The following is an 11,946-nucleotide window of genomic DNA, read 5'->3' on the forward strand; positions in this document are numbered from 1 at the left end:
AGCGGCTGTTTCATCATCAAAATTTGGGTATTGACCAATATCAAAATCATTACACGCAGGGTCTGTTTCTTCTTCTGAAACATCATCAAAATCCAAGTATTGACCAAGATCAAAGTTCGGGTATTGACCAAGATCAAATTTCGAATACTGACTAGTACTCACAATTTTTTCTGTTGGCTCATAATCGTCTAACTGGTCAATACGAAAACCGAAATTTGGTGCTGAAAGTTGATTGAGATTTGGATTAGGAAAAGGTTGTGGGTTTTGAGATTGTGTTTGGTATTGGAAATGTGGTGAAATAAAATTTTCTTGGTGATGAAATTGTGGTGGAACCATTAAATTTTGAGGTTAATAACAACATTGTACATTGTGAGTACCATAAACTGGGGTTGAAGAACTTAGTTGATTACTACCCACTACTGACCCAACTTCACTACTTCTAGGTTCAACAACATACAATGTAACATCATCTTCTTGCGAAACACTAATGTAAGCAATGAATCGTTCAACATCTTCATTGTCGGTTAACAAATAAACTTTAACTTTTCTCTGATAAGATAGCCTAAATCCACTTAGAGGCTCTAAATTCAATTTCTTTGCAACACGTAACATTAGAGTTTCATAAGTTAACTTTTTTAATGACAGTTTTAGTTTAAGATTCATGGGTAAAGGCACATATTGTAAAACACCATGAACATTCTCCTATGACCCTCCAAAACACAAATCTATCCAAACATGATCAACATTAGATGATTTCATTATACAAATTGTAAATTAATTTACTAAACAAACGAGCTATAAACTACATATCATCACTAACTTAGAGAAAAACATACATTTATTAAGTTGATAGTTGATAATTTGGGAGAGAAATCATTGAAAAATTATATAAAAATAAAATTATGTAAAAAAAAATAGAGATGGGGAAGGATATCGTTGGATATAGGAACGGATGTCGCCGGAGAGAGTGATAGATGTAGATGGAATGAGTTGCGATTTAGGGATTTAGGTTATGAGTTGTCGCTGCTGTGTAGTTATATACCCAAAAGATTTGTGTTGCGAAACTAAAACTTGTTGCGAAATTAAATTCGTGTTGCGAATTTGAAATTCAGTTGCGAATTTGAAATTCAGTTGCGAATTTGAAATTCAGATGTGAATTTGAAATTCAATTGTGAATTTGAAATTCAGTGTTACGAATTTGGCAAACGCGTTGCGAATTTGACTTCTTTGTTGCGATTTACATATTTGCGTTGCAAATTTAAAACTGGGTTGCGAAATTGGAGTTCGTGTTGCGAATTTGTTGGTCATTTTCTCAAATCAAAAAAAAATTGGTTAAAATCGTATATTATAAGGCATTTTCGATCACTGAAGTTATTTTCTTTATTTAAAATCTTAAAAAAATCGTTAGCTGTGAATGTCTAAGGAACAATAGTTTAATTTAAGGTTAAAGAAAAGTGTAACCAAAAATATTAAAAAATACTTAACATTTTCGGTTGAGCATCATCTAAAGTATTAATTTTTAAACATTTGCGCAACTTAAAATGTTAGGTTGTTGATAATATTTTCGGAGGTACACTTTTCCTATCAACCAATAAAATTGTAGCTCTTAATCTAATTAATTAGATGTGTCGCATAGAATAAAAACACATAGAACAAACACATGTTCAGTGGGTCGTGCTTTTGAAAGAAATAAGATGGTATCGCATTGTAATAAAAATTACTAAGATTAAATGGTCTTCCAATTATAGGACATTACTTTGTTAGTCTCATGATTATTAAAAGTTACAAAATGGTCATTCGACTATTTATATGTTTTAAATCCATCATTTTCCATTAAAAATTTCTAAGTTGAAGGTTAACATGTTGACTGGAATATGATAAAATCTAATCCTAAAATCTAAAACGATTATACAATTCAAGCAGTTCTGAGATCATATTTATCATTCACAATCAGTAGGTTTACGTCCAACTCAAACGACCATCAATCTTTTAACAAAAAATAATGATTTTGTAACATATGAATAGTTGGGTGACCGTTTTGTAACTTTTAATAGTCAAGCGACTCAATAAAACAATACCTTATAGTTGGAGAATCATTTTTTAACTTGTAATAGTCAGAGACTTAATAAAACAACACCCTATAATCGAAGGGACCATTTATGTTTCACCTAAAATTATATAACAATCTAATTACACTCAATACCGAGTGTCCAAATGAGCTACCCAGCTCAACTTAAAAAAAAAAGTAAGATCTATTAATTTATTGAATGGTTAATGATGCTCATGTCATCCCATGTGTGGGTTTGAATCCTGATTAGAATATAATATCTCCATACTTAAAAAACGAATCAAAACGGAAATACTATCCAACTCTTAAACCTTTATCTAAATAGCTCGAGTATTTGACATTAAAGCTTTATTCAAATGATTACAAAGCACCTTTCAATCCAACGAAGGGCACAATATCAACTCATTTATTAATACAGAAACTTCAGCATGAAGCTGGTAAGCTTTTTCTAAACAGAAACCAAAATCTTTTGCCACCGAAAAAACAAAAGAAGGGGACTGCACTTATTCCATGAACTCTGGAAACTGTACAATCTATACTTGAGTAGTTCAGCCAATGCTGAGATGTTGTTTAGCTATCCAAGATTGTCCGGGCTCTAGCTGGACAGTCCCAATCTGAGTGACCATATTTTCAAAACATAAAAGCTATCAGTTCGGAATGTCATATCCCCACACCCATGTCCGAATATATGTCAGACATGGATATTTCAAACAAAGAAAAGTTGCATCATGAATATAACCCGGCATCCACTAAGTTTATCAAGTTACCATTGGAGGAAGTATCCAAGTACCTTTGCATTTTCAACACAAACAAAATCTTTGTAACATGCTTCCATCTGCAGATTCGGGTTCCACAAAACAGCATCCGACCAACTGCGAGGTCAAAGCAAAAGGATGAGGAAAATTTTCACTCGAATCAAATAAAAAGAGAGATACGAGACTCGAACTTGCGTACTTTGTATTCTTGATGGATATTACATCACCTAAGCCATTATCAAGGTGCACTTCATTAGGAGCATCAAGGTAAATGCAATCTACAAATCCAGGAAAAGTGACAGCATCCCTGAGTTGTTAATATAACAGTTAGAAACTGCAGCAAAATTATTCACACAAGTATCTCACATAAGCTGGCTAAAATTGTAGACATATAAAGAAGATGAAATGATATTATAGCTAAGAACACCTACAAGCTACAATCTATTTGGTCCTACGTATGATTTTCAGTTGGCATTAAACGGTTTGAGTAACAATATTAATCCTTCAACATTAGAAAAGTAATATCCAGATCTAGAGTAAATCAATGGAATAACTTTTTTTTTCATTTCCAAACCTAGTCATTATTAAAGAACAGGATGATCCTCCAGAGATCTTAATAAGCACTCTCTATAACATTTATAGTTCAAATATGTGTACTCAAGTTAGCCTCCTCCAATACGTTCTATGAACAATGCACTGACCTTTCCTCCCTGCCCTCAATTGGATTCTTAGGATCCGGATCTTTATTCAGAGTTTTGCAACCTTTCAAACCTTTCACGGATACCCCTGTTATAGATGCCTGCATCAAAATTTCTTAGCATCAACGTTCAACCAGATTCTTCAAGTTCAAAGGCCAAGCAACTCGATTATAATACATAAGACATAATATACATGTATATATGCGTATATTGTATGCATTTTCCCTTGCAAGTATTTCAAAGTTCCTTTCTTCTTTCTTTTCTTTTCTGGCACATTAAGTTATTTTTTTCTATCATTATCACCGAAAATAAATCTCCATTCCTATACAAAGAAAAGGTCAATTTGAACATGCTAGAGGAATTGCATCTATTAACCACAGAATTATAGGCACTTACACGAAAATATGAATGCAAGGCAGCGCTGAAAGTAAATGGCTTGTTGTCTGTGTTTGTAACTGTTAGATCAGTGGAAATGCTCTTCGTATTTAGAATAACCTGAAGAAACAAAAAAAATGAACTACCAATTTATTTAATTAGAGAACAAATACTACAATTGCTAGATTAAACAACATTTCTACTTAGGACTAGTTTGGTACCATTAAATTAACACATAAATCAGCAAAGAAATTACCATAGTCATGAGCATAATATCATTGCCCCGCCCATACCGGTAAATAATCAATAACTGACCTTATATCTAGCCTGAAAACCGAAATCCCACATGGCTCGGCTGTAAGGACCGTCTTTTAGCTCAAGAGTTACAGTAGGGTTGCCTTCCACATTTTCAGACTCCACAAGGGACCAATCTATATTCCTTGCAAATCCATGCTGTGAATTACATAAACAATTGCACAATTAAGACAAAACTAGAAGATATAAAAATAAATATAATCATCAAAATAAAAATAAAATTAGTTTTATTTATTCCATTCTTCTTTTAAGTTGGACGGTCTTTTGCAGGCAGAAACTAAAGATGATAGAGTGGATAGAACCACTCCCATTGACTTCATGGCAATATTTATACTAACCTTAAGATCCTAGTATCAATTCTCAAGAAGGATATTAACCAGGCCTCAATAATTTGCACTATGAGACGATCTTAAATGGCTCATGAGAAACAAAAGGAACTAAATATGAAATGCAGCAAAATTAATGAAAGTTACTAGAGGTAAATGGAAGCAAATAGTACATTTTAGAATTTTGAACAAAAATTAGAAGAGCATACCTGTTGCATTGGCCCAGGTCCAAACTGTGGGAAACAATGTGGAATACCTCCACTATCAAAACAAAATAAAAAATACAGTCAGTATCTTGAAACATTAAAATCTACCATTGCTATTATCATGTTTGTATGTTTGGTAATGCAGAAAGTGGTTTAAGATCAATTTCCAGACAAAAGATACAACCATAATCTACATCTTTAATCAGCTTAATTGAAGCAAGCTTTACCAAACATTAGCTTCATCTAACTTTTCAAGGCATATTTTTCAAATCACAATAGCTAAGACCAAAGTACACAGGGATGGGAAATCAACCTGATTGGCTTCTTTTTGTCAAATACAGCATCAGGCCGCACAAATAGAAGGTCTCGTCCACTTGGGACTTTCCAAGATGTAATGCAACCACCAAATAGATAAATCTCAGCTTCACTAAGACACCGTAAACAAAAACCAACAACATTCAATTCGTCGAACAAATCAAACTATTTCTTTCATACCCGAGTCAATGAAAAAAAACCCCTCACCAATAAATTTGGAAAGACCCAGAAAACAAAAATCTTGAAAAAAATGTATCATTTCTTCAAAATTTAAAGATTATGAACATTTACCTGCCGTGATCAGAAGTGAGCACAAGCTTCGGTAAATTGCCTTCCCCTTGTGTTACTTTGACCCCCAAAGCAGCAGCAGCCTGATTTGTGGCTGCAAAAGCCATGCCTGGATATCTGCAGAAGAATATGAACCGATGGATTGAAAATTTTACAAGTACTCTAGTACTAGAGTGTTTCCTTTGGAAACATGAGAGAAAACGGAAACAAACCGCTTGGTGGGGCGTAGATTAGAAAAGTTTAAGGAAGGGACAGAGAATTTCAACGAAACCATCGCCATTTTCTTCGATTATTAAGCAGAAAGGTGAGTGCCAAATGCGAAAGTGAAATTGATATAAAAAGAAAACAAGTTGCTCGTTAAAACCAACGATTGGTGACACCTAAAGGGCTTTGAAAGCTTTTGCCTTTTGGTTTTTGTTAATTGGTCGTTTTTTGTGGTTATGCCATTTTCGTTAAAATTCGCATATTCTTCCCTTATATTTATTTTTATATTCGTTGACACGGACATATTATCTAAAAGGCATAAATTAGCCCCTAATGTTTACTAAAATTATCATTTTCCCCCAATTCTATTTTTTTTGGTGCATTTTGACGTTTAACATTTCATTTTAGAGTAAAAAGATTCTAACATTTGACAGAATAATCACTGTCTCTTATTTTTTTGGGCATTTTAGCCTCCAACGTTTTATTTTAGATTAAAAAATGCTCCTATTTTGGAGCATTAATCATGTGCTAACTAATAATTTTCATCTATAGAAGGAGCTTTTTATCTCAAAGTGAAATGTTAAGAGCCAAAATGCTCCAAAAAAAAAAGTTTAGGTAAATCACACTTTAGAATAGGAGCATTAATATTATCTTTAGAGTAAGTTTTTGTTTTCCTTACTAAAATTCTAAAAATTTACAAAATGATCATTAATATTATCATTTTATAACAAATTGATTTTATACAAATCAATTTTATTATAAATTGATCATTCAACCATTAACCAACATTATACCAGTCACAGAATATTGGTGTGGCACGTTTACTTGGCTTACATGGCACCATTTGGCCATGTCGGACCAAGACTAATTGACATTTAACTGAAATAATAAAAAATCAATTTTAAAGAGGATTTCAATTTATTAACCCTAATTTCAAAAGGGGACAATTTGAGAAAGTGATGCTCTGTTATAGACTATTTGCAATCCTTCACAGTGAGATTAGAGGAATGAAAATATAAGTGGAGGGATATTGCGGAATAGTGATCGTTATATAGTGATAAAAAAACCGTTTAAAATCGCTATTTCACAATCACAATACCTGTAGTGACTGCAATAGCACTCGCTATTGTTATAATCACAATAAAATGAAAATTTAAGTGGAGGGACATTGAGGAGCAGAGATTTAAATAATTGTCCATTATCGGAATAGTGGTCGTTATGTAGTGGTAAAGGTGCCATTCCAAACCGCTATTTCATAATCACAATACCCGTAGTGACTGCAATAGCACCCACTATTGCTATAATCGTGATAAAATGGAAATTTAAGTGGAGGGACATTGAGGAGCAGAAATTTTAATAGTGATCCATTATCGGAATAGTGGTCGTTACACAACGGTAAATGTGCCGTCCGAAACCGCTATTTCACAATCACAATACCCGTAGTGACTGCAATAACACCCGCTATTGTTGTAATCGCGATAAACACAATGAAACAAGAAACACGACCATAACCGTAATTAAATCTATGTTGAATGGATGAGCTATCACCAACTACCCGAAGAATTAAAACATCGTGTTAGACGTTTTGTTAAGTATAATTGGCTTGCAACTCGTGCATCTAGTAAGGTTTCGAGGCAAAAACGTGTGAAGGGTTATTAACATATGAAACTGCCTAAGATCATGGAAAACGGTACGAAGAAAAACAAAAATCTCCAACTCTTAAAAGGCTACAGTTCATACAATTTTGAAAATGATGGCAGATTGATCATACATATGATCAATCTAAGAATCTAAATCACGTAACTCAATGTTGGGGTCAGACAAATTCATTAACCAACTGCATTTAGTTACCGTATGATGATATTGTCGCCACGTGCGAGTAATCAAACCCCTACTAGACGAAGGGAAAGAACACTACCGGGCAGAATATTTGTCGACCCCAATGTCAATCCAGAGCAAAAAGAAGGTTTCATTTCTTCTTTTTTGTCGGAATGGATTTTGTGAATGTTGGAAGTTTCACTCCAAACAATGTCTTGCGAGACTTCTTGCCTTTGGCATACTGGTTAGCATCTTCGGATATGACATTGTCGGATTGAAAGCATTCTTGTTGCTTGTCATCGTAGTTGGTAACTCTAAGGAGTCGTAGCAATTCCAATGCACTTGCTTTCCCCTTTTCACTCCCGTTAACAGATACATCAAAAAGGGCAGTGAATATATCACTCTCATCCATTACTAAGCGACAATACTCGGCACATTGTGAGCACAACGAAAGGAGGATATCCAACACATGCTCTTGATCCTCGTGACTGCTAGTCTCGAGTAATATGACTAAAAAACCAATGCATCCAGAAGTTTGAGCAATAGAAGCCCTAGCCTCTTCGTTACGGCACAAATTTCTCAATACCAATAGACAGTGCCCTGCGAGGGTGGTGCCTTGCAAGAATGAAACAAATTTCGAGATGCAGTCCAAACGCACCATGGAACAAACATCGGTGCTCGATGACAAATTGCACAAAATTTTAATGGCTCTTTCTCTGAAAACTATATTCTTTGAGTCAAGAATATTTAAAATGGAAACAACGGCACCAGATGCAGCAATCTTAGATCTACAACTGCTTTGGCAAGATAATACTTCCATGATGTCGAAAACCTCATCAGTTACTTCAGAGTCGAGGAAAATTGACAACAGACTATACACATCTTCATTTAGGTATCTTATGCCACTCCTGCAAGAAACTCACAAACCAATGGAAAAAAAATTAGCCTCTCTAATCAAATAAAGGATAACAGACACTAACAAATAATGTTTAAATGATCGAAAATACATGCAGTTCTATGATAGACATCCAACCTTGGTGAAGCGTAGGACAAATCGACAGTTATGTCTTCCACGGCAACGTCACGACAAGGAAATTAGATAATACCAAAACAACAAGCACATTCTCATAATAAAAAAGGGGAAAAAAACAGAAAACTAGTTGCATTTCGCATCATAAAACATGATATCGAAGCTATTACAGAACTCGAGAAAACACATTACCTGTATTTGTTAAGAAATGTTGATAACAACTGAAATCCACCTTTCGATGCTATTATATCATGTAAATCATGACCAGTGCTCAAAAATTTAATTAGAGGCTCAATGAAATTCTCGGATGACATAGAAAAACAAGCTAGATCGTCAGATTCCAAATGATTTTTCAAATCTTCAACAATCTTATATTGTGATTCCCAATCAAGCTCTGCAAGGCTGGATAGAGACTCCAAATCCATCTTACTTGTGTTGCTGGGAGTACGATATCGGCAAAGATAATCACAGTTCTGATCTGGTGCCAAACTTAAGCCATCTCCATTCTTGTTCCGCGATCCATCCGAAGTATAACTAGAATCTAAAGATCCAAGTGATATATTGCTGATGTCCAATGGAAAGCGCAAATCATTTATATAACTGCCAAAACTAGCTACGGAAGTGGAAGAAGTTTCCAACAAGTGAAGCACATCAGGTTGCATGCTTGGGTCCTGAATGGTGATTCCATACTTCATGCACCATTTTGATATCATATCCTTCATGGTAGCATTTTGAGTTAGTGACAGATTCTCTAGTTTCATCCCCGTTTTTGGGCACATATCGTTACCATCATCGAACCACTTCCGGATCCAAATCCTTTCAAATGTTTGTCCAGAAGCAATGATAACGGGATCATATATCAATCTTGAAGATATGGGGCATTTAAACTCCTCGGGAAGAGTAGCAGTGCTTAACTTATCAGCTTGAGCGTCATACTGCTTATGCTCCATGCAAGATTCCACGTTAAAAGTGTGAACGTGCATAGAATCAGTACTGGGGTCATTACTTGCAAATGCTCCTTCATTCCGATCAGTTGTGTAGTCTGTTTGCTCTTCAATAATCTGATTCGCATACTTCCTCAACAGATACAAAAGATATCTTAAGATCTTTTTCTTTTGTTGGTCGGAGTCACCAACTTTTTCCAGCAACTTCTTAATAGATCTTTTCTCTATTAAGATGGCTATTAAAGATGTAAGATGAAGTTGTGACGCTGCTGTTTGAAAAGCTCTAATTTCGGCGTGCTCCATTGAATCTGATGCTGTAGCTCCCCTCTGGAGCAATTCTCTTACAACCTTCCCGGCCTCTTTTTCAAATTCATCAGGGATAAATTTTGCAGCTTGAAGATCATCAACAATTTGAGTGATCTACAATAACATTTCAGTACCAATGTGAAGAAATGACATCATGAAGAAAAGTTATCTAAAATTAAAATATAATTGATTTGACTATAAGGTTTGCAACTTGCAACACATGAAGAAAAAACAGCTTCACTACTAAAGCAGGGTGATTAAAAGATTAACAAGACATGTAATTTGACAAACCTCAACAGCAAGCATAACGGGAACCATACTCTGAATTTGGCATAAACCTTGTTCCAACAAGTTTCTCGATTTGTGACATCTTGAAACTATGGCATGTGTCGTTATTGCCTGAAAGTAATTGCAGAGAATTATCAACCAAAAAGTAATAGGACTTATCTATTTAAGATCACAAGCACCAGCAACCGGCCTTGTAATGGCCAGGTCATAAACTCACAATCATTTGTTTTAATAAAAAATTTCACAGGTATTGCCCTCCATAAACAAGACGGCAATAACAACAAAAATATACGACTCAAGAGAAAAAACACACCAGATAGAGTTTACTGGATTCGCTGCTGTATTGAAGAAGTAACTTTGCTTTGTCAATTGCACTGTTGAGTGAGCATAGGGCCTTAATTCCTGAGGAGCATCTAGGTCGAGCAGCTTCAATTTTTGGAAATATCTTTATAATTCTATCAACCAACTTACTAAGTTCTGTGCACATCACATGGTGCACCTACAATCATCGACAATAATTTATGAGAAAATCATAATCTTTTAAATATCCAAAATGGAAAAGAAATCTGCTCAAATTTGAACTTCGTCGAATAACACCGGCAGACTAGGTCATTTATCTTTCCTCTTATGGATACAAGTAACTAAAGAAATCCATGCTTCTTTCTTGAACAAAGACAAAGCAAAAGATTTTCCCATACTTTTTAAAGCTTTCTAGTTGAGCTCAACTATTAAATTGCAATGGCATCATAAAAAGTGTCAGCAGTGCTATGTGTAAAGCATACTCAAAAACAGCTTAAAGAAAACATGAGTGCGATGATATGATCCTCTATGAATAAGCAAAAACTGGAGAAAATTTGAATGTATCAGGAAAACATGTAATCTTCCTCAGGAACAGATGAATTGTATAGATTTATTCTCTAATTTCCATCAACCTATACTTTAGAAATACTTGGACGGTGGATCAAATATAATTACATAATTACATAAACCCAGAAATTGTTTGTACCTTAAAGGAATTAGGATAGCATGGATTCTCCACTACTTGAGCGGCAGCAACCCCCATTCAAGTGTTAAAGAAACTGAAAACCACTGCAGGTTTATCACAATGATATAGTTCTCAAACATACCAGAGATCTATTAGGCTGTAAGAGATGAAAATGTTTTCTCTGTACATAATATTTATTTTATTAGGAAGTGAGATTTAAAAAAAAAGCTTAATTTTTTAAGTTAATGGTGATAAACAAGGGAAAAGGCGAACATATCAGGGGGATAGGGGAAAGAGAAAACTCACCTAGTGATATGGAGACAGGAGCAATGATGAAGAAATGGGTTTTTTTAACCACCAGCCAGAAAGGTACTTTATTGAGCAAAATAACCACAAGGTCCACAACCATATACTTGGCCACTTAAATAAGTAAACACTTCAGAAAAAGTATCATTGTAGCCACCAGAAAAACAGGAACTTTCACTTGCACAACAGTCGGAACCATCTAAAAAAAAAGCTAATTTTTTCAACTCCAAAGTATGACTCAAGGATCAAACTTTAGCAGCTCCAAGGTGAAAAGGAAACAATAGTTTGGGGGGGGGGGGAACCAGTCTCTTATTCTGGCTGGAATCCTAACTCTCAGAAAACCATCTTCAGAGCCAATGGTAATAAATTGTATAAAAAAAAGGGTATCTTGAAAGGGAAGACAATTCCAGAAACGAAAAGTTTTGCAATAACCCAACAAAAGAAAGACATGCAACTTGAGCTTTAGAGCCCCTTCAAGACAAAAGGCAACCAAGAAAAATACAAGGAACCTTTGTATCAGGAATGTTAAAAGTTGGCTGACGGTTGACCGGGACAATGCAAGTTATTGTGAATAAGAAAATGGGTTATATCTCAAATAAGTGCCTAAAGTATTTTTTTGTCAAAATAAATACCTAAACTTATCTTTTTGGTCAAAATAGGTACTTAAAGTATTTTTTTAGTCTAAATAACTACCTAATGTATTCAATATTTTCATCTGA

The 11,946-nt window shown here is 34.7% G+C and overlaps 2 protein-coding genes across 2 annotated transcripts; both read right to left on the bottom strand.

Annotated features, from left to right (window-relative positions):
- Nucleotides 1-2,408: 2,408 nt before the first annotated feature.
- LOC120196789 (putative glucose-6-phosphate 1-epimerase) lies at nucleotides 2,409-5,717 on the bottom strand. The gene is made up of 10 exons (XM_039198505.1): nucleotides 5,559-5,717; nucleotides 5,350-5,463; nucleotides 5,057-5,170; nucleotides 4,747-4,798; nucleotides 4,212-4,349; nucleotides 3,918-4,016; nucleotides 3,525-3,622; nucleotides 3,023-3,130; nucleotides 2,859-2,940; nucleotides 2,409-2,682 (listed from the first exon to the last, which is right to left on the bottom strand). Exons 1-10 carry the CDS (start codon nucleotides 5,624-5,626, stop codon nucleotides 2,617-2,619), a joined length of 939 nt encoding a protein of 312 aa, XP_039054436.1. The 5' UTR covers nucleotides 5,627-5,717; the 3' UTR covers nucleotides 2,409-2,616.
- A 1,673-nt stretch (nucleotides 5,718-7,390) lies between these two features.
- On the bottom strand, nucleotides 7,391-11,043 carry LOC120196788 (U-box domain-containing protein 5-like). Its single transcript, XM_039198504.1, has 6 exons — nucleotides 10,943-11,043; nucleotides 10,250-10,435; nucleotides 9,940-10,047; nucleotides 8,591-9,762; nucleotides 7,493-8,276; nucleotides 7,391-7,424 (listed from the first exon to the last, which is right to left on the bottom strand). The coding sequence occupies exons 1-5, from the start codon at nucleotides 10,997-10,999 to the stop codon at nucleotides 7,520-7,522; spliced, it is 2,280 nt and encodes a 759-aa protein (XP_039054435.1). The 5' UTR covers nucleotides 11,000-11,043; the 3' UTR covers nucleotides 7,391-7,424; nucleotides 7,493-7,519.
- Nucleotides 11,044-11,946: the final 903 nt, after the last annotated feature.

Source organism: Hibiscus syriacus, unplaced genomic scaffold (assembly GCF_006381635.1).
Source record: "Hibiscus syriacus cultivar Baekdansim isolate YM2019G1 unplaced genomic scaffold, ASM638163v2 tig00117034_pilon, whole genome shotgun sequence".
Lineage (NCBI taxonomy): Eukaryota > Viridiplantae > Streptophyta > Magnoliopsida > Malvales > Malvaceae > Hibiscus > Hibiscus syriacus.

Coding starts and splice junctions, on each gene's coding strand:
- LOC120196788 (XM_039198504.1), bottom strand. CDS start 10,999: ATGGGGGTTGCTGCCGCTCAAGTAGTGGAGAATCCATGCTATCCTAAT. Junction 10,048..10,249: donor AATCCAGTAAACTCTATCTG/GTGTGTTTTTTC, acceptor AATTACTTTCAG/GCAATAACGACACATGCCAT. Junction 9,763..9,939: donor CCGTTATGCTTGCTGTTGAG/GTTTGTCAAATT, acceptor ATGTTATTGTAG/ATCACTCAAATTGTTGATGA.
- LOC120196789 (XM_039198505.1), bottom strand. CDS start 5,626: ATGGCGATGGTTTCGTTGAAATTCTCTGTCCCTTCCTTAAACTTTTCT. Junction 2,941..3,022: donor ATATCCATCAAGAATACAAA/GTACGCAAGTTC, acceptor TTGACCTCGCAG/TTGGTCGGATGCTGTTTTGT. Junction 2,683..2,858: donor TTTGTGTTGAAAATGCAAAG/GTACTTGGATAC, acceptor ATGGTCACTCAG/ATTGGGACTGTCCAGCTAGA.